Source organism: Coregonus clupeaformis, unplaced genomic scaffold, assembly GCF_020615455.1.
Source record: "Coregonus clupeaformis isolate EN_2021a unplaced genomic scaffold, ASM2061545v1 scaf0001, whole genome shotgun sequence".
Taxonomy (NCBI): domain Eukaryota; kingdom Metazoa; phylum Chordata; class Actinopteri; order Salmoniformes; family Salmonidae; genus Coregonus; species Coregonus clupeaformis.
In genome coordinates, this window is record NW_025533456.1 from 1,311,700 (window position 1) to 1,325,000 (window position 13,301).

A 13,301-nucleotide genomic window follows, 5' to 3' on the forward strand; every position below is an offset into this window, starting at 1 on the left:
CTTTTCCTGATGGTTTATTTTGTACAAGTGTTTAACTAAATCTTGTGGAGATTTGAGAGGATTGATTGGTATAAGCAATATGGTGCAACTTCCACCTAGCCTATCACAGGTGGGGCTAGTACCATATTGCTTACACCTGTCAAATCTCCACAAGTGCATAGGGCGTAGGGGTTGATTTGGGATTAGGCCTTTGACTGTATGTGTCAGTCCCACCACCTACCTTATTATACATGTGTGAGGCCAGACGTTTTTCTTGATCACATGAGCAGACAGAGAAACTCCTGGCCCTACTTGAACATACTTCAAAGAGAACTGTTTAACTTTCTACCAACCTCCTTTTCTCTTACGGATTATTTTTGTGAGTTCCAGCATAAATGTACAAAGCTATAGTAACAAGAGATAAATAAATATATATACTGGGGTAAAATAATTGATGACTGGTGTGGTGTTTGAATTTTTCCTACAAAGCGTACATGCCTCTCAGTTCCATAACATTAAACACATAATTAATGACAATGCAACACCATCACAGATAACTGATGTTTTTTTTTTATGACAAACTAAACCATTACATTAATCAATCTCTAAAGAATAATAATTTCTCACACTTTCACGCATTGTAAACTTAACATTGCATCAGATTGATGCTCTCAAAAGAGGAAGGGACAGGAGAGAGTGCTGACATGTCAATACTCCCAACACTAAAGGACAACACCTCGTTACAGTTGCAATATGTCTCAGAGAAGCTCTACAGTGGCCGATTCCAAGGGGATAGAGCTGAAGTTGCCCACAAGCACTGATCTAATGTCAGTTTCGCATTTGTCGCCCATAACGGTTACAGTTTGGATTTGAGGAGGGTTAAGCTGATCCTAGATCTGTGCCTACGGGCAACATCTAAACGGGGCTAAGGCAAGTGTGGTGGTTACAAGGCAAGCAGAAGGCTTGTGGGACAGTGGAGGACCTGCCCTCCTCTCAGTGCCAGGACCAGATGTAGTACAGAACCTCCCTGGATCTTGTAGTCTGCCGCTGTCTTCTCATCGTTCCTGACGGAAAGAAACAGCGGGAAAAAGGGGATATTAGGAAGAGGGCCAATATCATTTTCATGCACCAACTGTTCTTTTTGGCTGTTGTTATCTGACCACTGTCTAAAGTATGTCTGTGGAGGTGTAGTATACCTAGGCAGATGGGTTGCCTCCCACATTAACAATGTTCCCGTGCTGTTGCCCTATGTCTGGGATTTCCGAGACTAGTGCAAGGGAGTCATTTGTACACTGAAAATATATAAGCTATTTTTCCATCTCCACGTGATTAATTCCAAGATATTGCCTCTGTGGCTTACATCTGTTTCCCGCTGTAGATCAACCTCTGCTGTTGAGGAGGAATCCCCTCTTTCTCCTCCACTCGCTCCTTGATCCTCTCCACCTGACAGAGACAAACAGAATACACACAATGAGTACATAATATCAGTGCATGGTAACACACACACACACACACACACACACACACACACACACTGATCAGGAACAAAGGGAATAATACTGGGAAAAGTACATACATACCTTGTCTGTGGGCTCTATGTCAATCTCAATTTCCTTCCCTGTGAGTGTCTGCGAGAGAGACATTTAGAAAATACTTAATCATGTTAAGGATGATCTATTATTTGACCCCTCATAACCAGCACCAGCCAGTTACTTACGATCTATGTAGCCATTTAACATGTCAAGTTATTCGATTTATGGAGCCATGTAGCTATCTAGCTTGCTACTGATTGTGTGCACTGAGCAGCTGAATTAAAAGCTAAAACTAGCTAACTTGCTACTGGCTGCATATCTGTGTCTGACGTTCTCTTACCTTGACTTTAATCAACATTTTGACTTCTTTTGTATTCTAAAAACATTAATTATATTATAAGTGATTTGGTATCTGTGTAATACCAGCTAAATTTGGTTTCTAGTTCACAATATAAGCAAATTTCAACACCAATCTTTCGTCGCAAAAATGTCCCGTGTTTCTCAAAGATAGGTCCCACTATTCACGTTGCTCACAAGAATAGGTTCCGCTATGTGCGTTGGTACTTCGGAGATATGTTTTCTCCATCAACATTTTTTATTACATAAAATATGTTTATTTAAATATTTTAGTGTGCGAGAAATCTTTATAGGTAGCCCATTACTAGTGGTAAAACTACAATTTAGTAGACTCTACGACGAAGGAGTGACGTAAAGTATTTATTTGTAGTCTTTCCTCAACCCCCGGTGTACAGAAGAAGCACAGATACCCGAATAATAGAACTACAAGAATAGCTTTACAGTAAAGACCCGCCCTCTTAAACATTCCTGCCTCGCATTTGTAACGGAAGCGTTCTGCTGAAATAAGAAATATTCCTCATACATTTCATAAAGGTAAGTAGTTTATGCCTCATTTCGTAGAGAAGAAACATGGTTAATTATATACCTAAACTTAACTGTACGTACAGATATAAGGTCTTTAATCTCTTTTGGCGGTTTTAATTAAATATTTGCTAACCTTGAATTTTGACAGGGCCATGGAGGCAGACAGAATGATAGCCTCTTGACTAGATTTTTCGAGTAGCTAGTTTATTAGGCCTTATTTGACCAGCTTTAGCTAAATGGTCAGTAGTTAATGTATTACTATTACATTATTGCCGATTTGGATATTGCAATTAAAATAAGTATGCAACATTTAAAGGGGGTATTTTTCCTCGCACCACTCTGGCGACAATGAACAGACCCTCATGGAACCCTCATGGAACCTTGAACAGTCCCTGTCTACTGCCATTTTTATGAGTGAACAGACCGTTATGGAACCTTGAAAATGTGCTTACTCTACTGTATTCTGTGTCCTATTTGTAAGGCACTCATTGTTCACTATCTCTAGCGTTTATCACATGTTCTCCTGTGTGTGTGTGTGTGTGTGTGTGTTTGGTTGTTTGTTTTTGTGTGTGGGTTGGTGTGAATCAGCCCCGTTCTGTGCTGTTCAGCCTGTTCATTTTGTCGACCCCATTGCAGACCGACCAGAAGAAGATACAACGTGTTCCTACTACAGATAACCAGCAGTAGAAATGCCTCGCATTGAGAATGACATCAAGTTGGACTTCAAAGACGTGCTTCTCCGTCCAAAACGAAGCACACTCAAGTCCCGTAGTGAGGTGCATAACTCCTTCCTTTTCTCCTGTAATGTGCTGTTATGTCTACAGTATTGTTCTATTGTATTCAATGACCAGTTTGTACCAGTAGTGTCATTTTCCAAACACAGTATTTTACATTTTCAATGGTATATCACTCTTCAATGGTGGTACCTTTTCTCTACCTTCCACCTATCTGTCTCTCTGTCTGTCTCTCTGTCAGTCTGTCTCTCTGTCTGTCTCTCTCTCTCTCTGTCTTTATGTCTCTCTCTGTCTGTCTGTCTGTCTCTCTCTCTCTCTCTCTCTCTCTCTCTCTCTCTCTCTCTCTCTCTCTCTCTCTCTCTCTCTCTCTCGCTCTGTCTGTCTGTCTCTGTCTCTCTGTCTCTCTGACTATGTCTGTTTCTCCTTCTCCCCCAGGTGGACCTGATGAGAAGTTACACCTTCAGGAACTCCAAGGGAAGCTACAGAGGAATCCCCATAGTTGCAGCCAACATGGACACCGTCGGCACCTTCGACATGGCCCTGGTATTGTCCAAGGTATAGACATAGACATACATATTGTGTTATAAACAGCAACAAGCAAAAACAACAAAATAGCTTAAATCAGAATTCAACGTCCTCAGACTTTCTAATACTAAACAACTCATTTTACTAAACAACTCAAATATCCCCTACTGGCTCACAGAGAAAGTGGAGCCCAAATCTATGTTTATTAGAAGTCTCTGTTCCCATAGATTTTATACATTTAAAGGTGTTTAACAAACACGTCTCTTTCTCCCCCCAGTTCACTCTCTTCACTGCCATTCACAAGCACTATTCAGTAGATGACTGGAAGGAGTTTGCAACAAAGAATCCAGAATGTGTACAGGTACATTAAAGCAATGCTGTCTGGGATATAATTTACATAGCACCCTATAAGACAAGTATCTTACTTTGCCAAACTTTTCATTCTGTGTTTATTTCCCTCTCTCTCTCTCTCTCTCTCTCTCTCTCTCTCTCTCTCTCTCTCTCTCTCTCTCTCTCTCTCTCTCTCTCTCTCTCTCTCTCTCTCTCTCTCTCTCTCTCTCTCTCTCTCTCTCTCTCTCTCTCAGAGTGTGGCAGTCAGCACAGGAACAAGTGAAGGGGACTTTGACAGACTGGGTGAGATCCTAGCCGCTGTGCCTCAGCTGCAGTACATCTGTGTGGATGTAGCCAATGGCTACTCAGAGCACTTTGTCCACTTTGTCAAAGACGTGCGTCAGAAGTACCCGACACACACCATCATGGTCAGTGACTCCTCTACGCTCTCTTTTATAGTGTGCAAACTTGTGATTATGAGCATGTGATTATGCCTGCAGTGTTTATACAGTGATGATATTGATGATACGTCTCAAATCACACTATTCCCGAGGGTTCTTGTCAAAGTAGTACACTCAGGGTGTTATTTGAGCCCATATAGGACTCTAGTCAAAAGAAGTGCACTATAGAGTAGTGCACCAGTTAAGACACCAAAAGGGATTGTGTTGTCTTTGCCACAGGCAGGGAATGTGGTTACCGGGGAGATGGTGGAGGAGCTGATCCTCGCCGGTGCTGACATCATCAAAGTGGGCATCGGACCAGGTGATGTCATAATCGGGCGACTCTGTCACATTGCGGTTTTGCTGTTTCGTCATACCTCATACCTTTTTTTGCAATTGATTGAATTGGGGCCTTAGTGTGATCATACTCATAACTTCCTAACTTTCTATCTGTCTGTCTGTGTAGGCTCTGTGTGCACCACCCGTAAGAAGACCGGGGTGGGCTATCCCCAGCTGAGCGCTGTGATCGAGTGTGCAGACGCTGCCCACGGCCTGGGCGGACACATCATCTCTGTAAGCCTCCATCATTATGATACACTTATAGTTATGTTATACACTCACATCCTTTTGGCTCAACATTCTTTCTACACCGCGTTACACCCTGAACCTCATCATACACACATACAGTACATATGCATACCAAGATGGTTGAATAGACAGAGACTTTGCCTGAAGATGCATAGTACCTTATTCTTCCCCTTTCTTTCTCTCTCATAAAGGATGGCGGATGCACTTGCCCAGGTGACGTCTCCAAGGCTTTTGGTGAGTTTTGTAGCAGTAAAATTAAACAATTAAACTAGGAGAGCAAAGAGTACTTACTTTGATCAGCCTACAGAGACTCTACAACCAGGGTTGTAGTACTCAAGTCCCGGACTCGGACTGGAGTACTACAACACATTTTCAGGACTAGTGACTCGACTTGGACTCAACCATTGCTGACTCGGACTTGGACTCGCCTTCTCAACCATTGATGACTCAGACTTGGCTTCTCGTGACTTGTATTTGCACTTGGACTGGATAGGCTACTATGATAAGCATAATATTAGCAGCACTGGGTGCGCAGAGCAGTGAGGGTTCTGTTCTCTAGCAGTGGGAAGGACGTGCCACACACAGCCTACATCAGCTGGTGAGCTGCGGGGGAGCAAGCGATGAGTGTGGGCAGACAGGCAGGCAGGCTCCGCCTCCCATCATAGGCTACACATCGCGCAAGCGACTCTCTTACTTCCACATAACCGCCAGTCACTAGCGTACTATTTAGCTTTGCCTGGTTAAGAAACACAAACTGCTTTACGAAATTGAAAACAATACTAGTATTGAGTTGAATAGTAAAACAACAGTCTAGCTGTTTCTCTTTCTCTCCTTGAGTATAGAAAAGTAGGCTGTCTTTGAATTTGTCGTCTCGTGCTAACCTCACACTTTCCCCACTGCATCCCATAGCCAGGTTCTGACGACACTGCTAACAATAATGAGTCGTTAGGATGTCCCCGGGATGTCACAAAATGGTTGCCTAAAGTTGTCAGGACGTTGTGTCATGGTCCCCTGGAGGTTTTGTCTAGTTCCCAGTTGGTCCCGGGGACGTCCCCGAATATGATTTTAGGACGTTAGTGGGATGTTGTGTCATTGTCCCCTGGAGGTTTTGTCTAGTTCCCAGTTGGTCCCGGGGACGTCCTCAAATATGATTTTAGGACGTTAGTGGGACGTTGTGTCATGGTCCCCTGGAGGTTTTGTCTAGTTCCCGGTTTGTCCGACCCCTGCCGGGTTCTTAGGACGTTGTGTGATGGTCCCAAGAGAATGTGTCTGACCCCAGCTGTGGTTGTGTGTGACTCACAGGCGCGGGGGCAGACTTTGTGATGCTGGGCGGAATGCTGGCCGGCCACTCAGAGAGCGGGGGCGAGGTCATCGAGAAGAACGGGAAGAAGTACAAGCTGTTCTACGGCATGAGCTCCGACACGGCCATGAAGAGACACGCCGGGGGCGTGGCCGAGTACAGGTCAGAGATGTTACTGGCCGCCTAGCAGGAAATGAGCAGCTTTAAACACTGTAGCACGCTTTAGGAAAAACACCCTTCCCCAATACACAGGTAAATATTGGACTATAAATGGTGCCTTCCTGTATTATACTTATGCTAAAATGTTTATTCTATTCTACTGAGACATTTACTTTATGTTCATATTCTTATATTTTCTTATTTCTTATTGTTGTTACATTTGAAGAAGGAACCTGCAAGTAAGCATGTGGTTAAGACGGTGTATACCATGTGTATCCCGTACATACGACTAATAAAACTTGAAACCTAAAGCCTAGTTTATATCCCACGTACGTACTCATGGAACTACAAGTAGCTACGCAAAATTGCGTTGCGTAGCAGAAATATGCAGACGTGTGCATCCCCGCAATTCATAACTCGACGCAAGAATGCAGGATGGCCATTTTGCGTATCGTTCTTGCGTCGTGTACGTAGGGTATACATACATTAGGCTTAAGAGTTCACTAAAACATTCCCTCTTCTTCTCCCAGGGCATCTGAGGGGAAGACAGTGGAGGTGGTCTACAAGGGTCCCGTGGACGTAACCATACGCGACGTCCTGGGTGGGGTCCGCTCCACCTGCACCTACGTGGGCGCAGGGAAGCTCAAGGAGCTCAGCCGCAGGACCACCTTCATCAGGGTTACCCAGCAGCTCAACACCGTCTTTGGGAACGATAACTAGGCGAGGTCCAGGCTGGTTCCTGGGCCTAACAGGGTCGGGGAGAGGTGGTGGTGTGTTTTGAATGCTGCCTGCCCCTGTCACATGGATGCTATTACACATACTGCACACACGCACACACACACACGCACACACACACACGCACACACACACACGCACATACAGAAAATATTGTAACCATTGATAGTAAGAATCTGTTATTTGGAGAAACGTAAACCTAGGATAAGTGTTTGGTTGGCCAAATCAAAACCTTTTTAGAGTATATTATCAAACAATCCCTTATCTAAGAGTCTTATTTACGTTTTGATATTTTTGAAATTTTTGACTTTCTTTCTGTAAATGACCAGAAATTGACATTTCTTTGTTAATAAGTGAACCGAGGATTGTTGTGGTACGTCAGGATGTACTTTTGTGTTATCTTGCTCAATCATTCCCATTCAGCTCTGCAGGCCTTGAGTACACGGTTCTTCTCTCTGTCCATTATTATCCACCAAGTCCTAGCATTTCACTGAAGCACTCTCTCTCACTCTCTCTCTCTTTCTCTCTCTACCTCTCAATCCCATCTTTTCCTAACACTTCTATGCACATCACCGCCATGCTATTTGAAAGCCATATGCAATAAATAAATATACTGTATTTCACTGTATGAAGTATTTACTATATCAAGATTACAGGTCAAGTTTATCCCAAATTAAAAGCATCCGTTTTTATTTTTTAGATAGATTCAATAGATGAAAACATTCATTATAATGAGAAATATTGCAGATTTTTATGTTAAGATATTTCTGGTTATTTAACTTAATCCTTTTCAAACTCACATAAATAAATATATATATATATTGCACTTTAATGATTTGCAAACGTTTTAGATTATATAATATTCCAAGTTTTTCTGTTATTCTCATGCGAACCAAATATTAAAGCTAGGATGGAATAGATACAGAGTGAAACTACTGACAAACAGCTGTTTCATGTACTGTACAGCTACAGTAGAAACTCAGTCAGTCAAATTGTTGAGGGGAAACTTAAAGTAGGCTAAAGAGGTGAGGGAGACAGGACAGCTTTGAGTGTTACCTTGACTTATTGTTGATTTCACACTTTTCTCAATGGCTTAGAGACTATATAAAATGTCCATGCAATCAGAATTTCACATTATTGTACTTGACTGTGTATTCAGTTACTTTGCGAGAATGTTGTCTCTGTTTATGCATTATTATGTACTTGTAACTGACTAGTTTTCACTATGACGGTATATTTACTTTACTTCACAGTGTTTTGGAGGTTAATTCCATTTTATATCTATCTGGCTTTAGTCAAACGTGTTATGCAGTTTTAATCCACTTTTTTTTTTCAGTCTTGTCACTTCTGACCAATAAAGAGCATTCCATATGATTTGTGTTTTAGAGTTAATTAAAGATGACAATTAAAGATCCATACATTTATACAATATACAGTACATATATCAATTGTACTCTGTTTGTGTACCAGCTCATGTAATTTCATGAATCACAATGTATTACAATTTTGTAAGCTAGCCATTTTTTATAACTGGACAGAAACATCAGCATTAACATTCAATTAACTGACTATTTACATGATTTATTGTACAATGATGAGGTCAGCTAAATGTGATTAAGGGGCATGAAAAGGTTAATGTTTTTGGAATAGTGGGACAACATTGTGATAGGTAGGTGACTTGAGCAGCAGGGGGAGACAAATCCTGCCTTGCATGTAAACTCACCTCAAACCACTGTCAGTCCAACACACATTAGAATCCTACAGTACAACACACTGGCCAAAAACAACAACATTGGAACATACATGCATATAATGTGGGGATGCCCCAATGTGAAAACAGACAGGACAATTACAGACTCCTTAATTAATTAATTAATTTGAACTAATTAACCATCCATTTTGTTCTAGTTTGGTGTTTTGGCTTGTATCCTTGTTCTTATGTTCTACTGTCTTTCGATTCTTTGTTTATGTATTTTTTGAATGTCTATGTATACACACCTGTCTGTGATCTGAGCCCCTCACAAGGAAAAAACAAGAAAAACTTGCGCACAATTATTTGTTAACACTAGCCAGGATCCAAACTTCTACATGGAACCCAAGAGTTCCAACTGCAACCTTAAAGGGTTCTTCAAAGGGTTCTCCTATGGGGACAGACAAAGAACCCTTTAAGGTTCTAAATAGCAACTTTTTTCTAAGAGTGTAGACATTACACCAGCTCACAGAACACCCCCATATACGGCGTACCGATAACCCTCCCACATGTGCACATGGGACCCTGGTGAGACACATGCTGGACGTAGAAAGACTGCTGCTGGGTTTTGGGATGATTATGGACCGCTCCACATGGGCAACCCCACTGCTGCTCTGGCTGACTGTTCACTCCATAGAGACCGTACTCTATAGTGCCCAGGAAGATAGATACACTGAGAATTGAAGTCTGCCTGTGAAGTCAGTTGGTCCTTCTGCCAGTGCAGAGCAAAAACATTGATGAAATGTAGTCAAAAGCATCGACTGTCTCAGCAGATGAAACATTGACACGTAAGCCAACGGTCCAATCACAGTCCTTAGATAGTTTGACCACCCACCTAAGGTTGGCATCAGAGCCGCTATCCTGGCACAGAAGAGTATGGGTGGTGAGTTTGGCAAGCGGGGTGTAGAACACTTTCCTGTGGTCCTGGGAAAGAGACATGTCCCTTCCCAAGCTCGTGGGGTCAAAGGTCAACATGGTGGTGGGAGGTAACCCTGGGGAACCCTGTTTTTCCTGGTGGTTCTCGGGGTCGACCTGAGCCAGAAGAGAACTCCACAGCTGGGTTGTCTGCTCCACGAGCTCTCTTCCGCTCTGCTGTAGCTCCTGGACCAGCTTGTCCCGGTCGGCCCCAGGCTCCAGCCCCTTCCTCAGATCCACAGCACGGGCTTTCTCCACAGCCTGGTGCACCCCTTCATAACCCTGGAGGAAGTGGAAGGAGTCCCCATCAGACAGGGCAGCCTGCATGGTCCTCTTGGAGGTATTGATGGACATTACGCGAGCTGAGACGGAAGTCTTGATGCTGGTTAGGGTGTTGTTGCGCAGGACAGACACTCCCTCAATGAGCCGGACACTGGAGCTAGCCAACCTCTCCCTCTGCTCCTTATCCCACCTGACTAGCTCCAGGCTCTGGCTCTCTCTCTGGGCCAAAGCCTTCTGCTCTTCCTTCAGCTTCTCTCCCAGTTCTTTGTGTGCCTTAGGCAGGGTCTTCATATTGTGGGCGCGATGCTGGTCCTCGATGGCGCAGGACATGCATGCACTAGTTAGGTCATCCAAGCAGTAGTACTCAAGAATCTTACCGTGGTGGGGGCATTTGGTGGCTGCCTCAACTCCCCCAGCCCCCGGTGCTATGGGTTCAGTCAGGGTATGTGTCTGCAGCAGCAATGGCACTGTCAGGAGCGGCTCCAAGTGCTGGGCACACATTGACATCTCACATTTGATGCAGGTCTTCAGTGCTGGCTTCCTGTCTTCTGTACACAAGTCACAAACAACGGCCTGGATCTCCGGCAGCGGCAGAGCCTGGCACCCCTCAGACATGTCTTCTGTGAGCCCTGGTTCGGTTGAAGCTGCCCCAATAAATGGTGGTGGGAATCGGGTGCTTTGCGTTGTCCTTGACCTTTGCATGCTAAAATAGCTCTAGCCTCGTAGCCCATATAATGCTTCTAATGTAAACTTTTTACCTTTCGGTCCGTTTGCTTTTGTTCGTTCTGTCTCTGGTCTGATTTGGGTTTGAGGCCACCTCGTGCAATATATGCGTCAGTCCACCAAAAGTTCCTGGTTGCTAAAATTATAATGGTTCGCCTAATTTCAGTTTATGTAACAAAACAAGCTAATCATTGTACATTTAGCAGACGCTCTTATCCAGAGCGACTTACAGTTAGTGAGTGCATACATTATTTTTACTTTAGAAAGTAAAAAGATTTAAAAAAACAATTTAATGGACATGTTAGAAATAGGGCACATAGAACGGATCTAATGCTTCTTAGACTTACTTTCAATGAGTATGACAGATCTATACTTAACATTTCTATGTAAATTTGGTCGTGTCGCCCAGAAATCTGCCTTGCTATGTACATGACAGGCAATGGGTGTGTTCGAGTAGTTAGGCTAATGCAGACGGTTACACACAACTACCGAAGTTAACAGGGGAGGTGAATCTGCAGCAACCGAAAGTCAGACACAGTTTGAAGCGAATCAAATACAGATTTTCTGCATATCCGATTCGAATCTGTTATTTTTCCTGCAGTCTGAACAGCCAAAAAGCATATGGAATGGGATATTTCAAGCCACATTTCAAACCACTACGAAGCCGCCTCCAACTTTGTTGTCACGGTTTCGGCCGAGGCTGCCTCTCTCCCTTGTTCGGGCAGGCTTCGGCGTTCGTTGTCTCCGGAATACTAGCTGCCACCGTTGTATGTTTCATGTTCGTTTGCTTTTGTCTGTTTGTTGTCACACCTGTTCTCGTTTAGCGTAATTAGTGTCCTATAAGTTTCTCGTTGTGTTTGTCTAGTGTTGTGTGTTATTGGATTTTGTCTGTCGTGTGTAGGGCTTATTTTCGCCCTTTCGCTCGGTTGAGCTTTCCTCCACTGCGTTGGAGCGTTACGCTCCTGTTAGTGCGCTTGTTGCTATTTCGCCTTTGTGCGTATTTTTGGCCTTCGGGCAAGTGTTGTCATTTTTCCGGTTTGGAGAGTTACTAAAGTTGTTTGGACTATCCTTCGGTGTTCTGCGTTTGATTCCACCACTACACCCACCTACAGCACGCGTTGACATTTGTTTTAGAGAATTGTGGGGTAAAACTCATTCTGATTGGCTGGCTCCCAAGTGGGTGGGCCTATACCCTCCCAGGCCCACCCATGGCTCCCAGGTCCACCCAATGCACATTCGCAACAGTGCCTGAATTGGGCAGGAGCTCACTGGTACTGAGTACCAGCACCTCACATTTTCTACTGCGTAAGATCCTGCACTTCTTATAAAATATTGGCTAAAAGTATTGTGGAGTTCTTGCACCTAAATATAAACAGTACAGGCACCCAAAATGAGTACCAGCACCTATTTCAGTACAAGTCAAGCACTGGACAACAGCAACACATGGAAATATAGCTGCAAGCAGCAATAACGGGGTTCAGCTATGGGACCACTGTGCCACCATCAGGAACAATTTGACACATTGCCCTAGGACGAATTACTTCTGTACTGTTTACCACACTTGCCAAATATCAGAACTCAAAATAAAATGGATCATGCAATATGCAGGTAATATGCTTTAGATGTATTTTGGACCATTTTCAATGATGTTGACTACTTTAAATGTCTTCTTCTCCAGAACCGCTGGACTGATCGGCACCAAATGTGGTATATGAATGCACATATTTTCCAAGACTCTAGCTAAACAATACGGCTGCTATAAGCAGTGAGCTTGCATTAATGTTTTTTTCCTGTCCAACAGTGCCACAATGTGGCCAAACTTAACCATACTTTACAGGCTATCTAGACTCATATCCCTGAACATGTGTGCCAAATTTCATCAGTCTGAGTCAAACAGATCAAGAGATATACCAATGTGCCCGTTATAGCGCCACAGTGTGGTCGATATGAAGGTGCTTGAATATGTTGAGTCTTGACAGTGTTTGCAACATGTGTACCAAGTATTGTTACAATACAAATATTTGTGACTGATTTATAGGGATTTATGTGCAAGACCACGTGAATGTTAATTGGTCAATAGGGGCCATGTTGTTTTTGGTACAAGCCTGGAAAATATTGCTTTGTGAGACCTTGGTCCAAAGATGCCACATATGAAGTTTTGTGCAGATCGGTCATTCGGTTCCAGAGGAGTAGTGTTTAAAGTGTTTTTAAAAAATTCAAAATTGAGAAAAATCCATCATTGCGAACTTTATGGTTCCTTGAGGCCCAATTTTTCCTTGCCATATATATCTATATACCGAATTTCAGAACTGTAGCTCAAACGAGGTGAGGGGCGTGAGCTTTCAAGTTTGCATTTTCAATTATAGTTATAGCGCCACCATGTGGCCAATTGGCATGGCATTGTATGAGAGGGTGTGGCCCATGGCC

General features: G+C 43.3%; 3 protein-coding genes across 3 annotated transcripts in view; 1 reads left to right on the plus strand and 2 right to left on the minus strand.

Moving 5' to 3' along the window:
• Positions 1-526: 526 nt before the first annotated feature.
• LOC123482922 (NEDD8) lies at positions 527-2,030 on the minus strand. The gene is made up of 4 exons (XM_045212154.1): positions 1,852-2,030; positions 1,560-1,607; positions 1,340-1,422; positions 527-1,043 (listed from the first exon to the last, which is right to left on the minus strand). Exons 1-4 carry the CDS (start codon positions 1,867-1,869, stop codon positions 923-925), a joined length of 270 nt encoding a protein of 89 aa, XP_045068089.1. The 5' UTR covers positions 1,870-2,030; the 3' UTR covers positions 527-922.
• A 288-nt stretch (positions 2,031-2,318) lies between these two features.
• Positions 2,319-8,578, plus strand: LOC123482962 (GMP reductase 2-like). The gene is made up of 10 exons (XM_045212202.1): positions 2,319-2,402; positions 3,030-3,169; positions 3,563-3,682; positions 3,930-4,013; positions 4,237-4,410; positions 4,663-4,744; positions 4,889-4,995; positions 5,202-5,244; positions 6,313-6,472; positions 7,000-8,578. The coding sequence occupies exons 2-10, from the start codon at positions 3,083-3,085 to the stop codon at positions 7,187-7,189; spliced, it is 1,047 nt and encodes a 348-aa protein (XP_045068137.1). The 5' UTR covers positions 2,319-2,402; positions 3,030-3,082; the 3' UTR covers positions 7,190-8,578.
• Positions 8,579-9,329: 751 nt separating this feature from the next.
• Positions 9,330-13,301, minus strand: part of si:dkey-183c6.9 (E3 ubiquitin-protein ligase TRIM7) — a 13,481-nt gene continuing 9,509 nt past the window's right edge. The window contains exon 2 of the mRNA XM_045212201.1: positions 9,330-9,556. Coding sequence (XP_045068136.1) covers positions 9,411-9,556 — 146 coding nt within the window. The 3' untranslated portion in view covers positions 9,330-9,410. The remainder of the gene's footprint in view (positions 9,557-13,301) is intronic.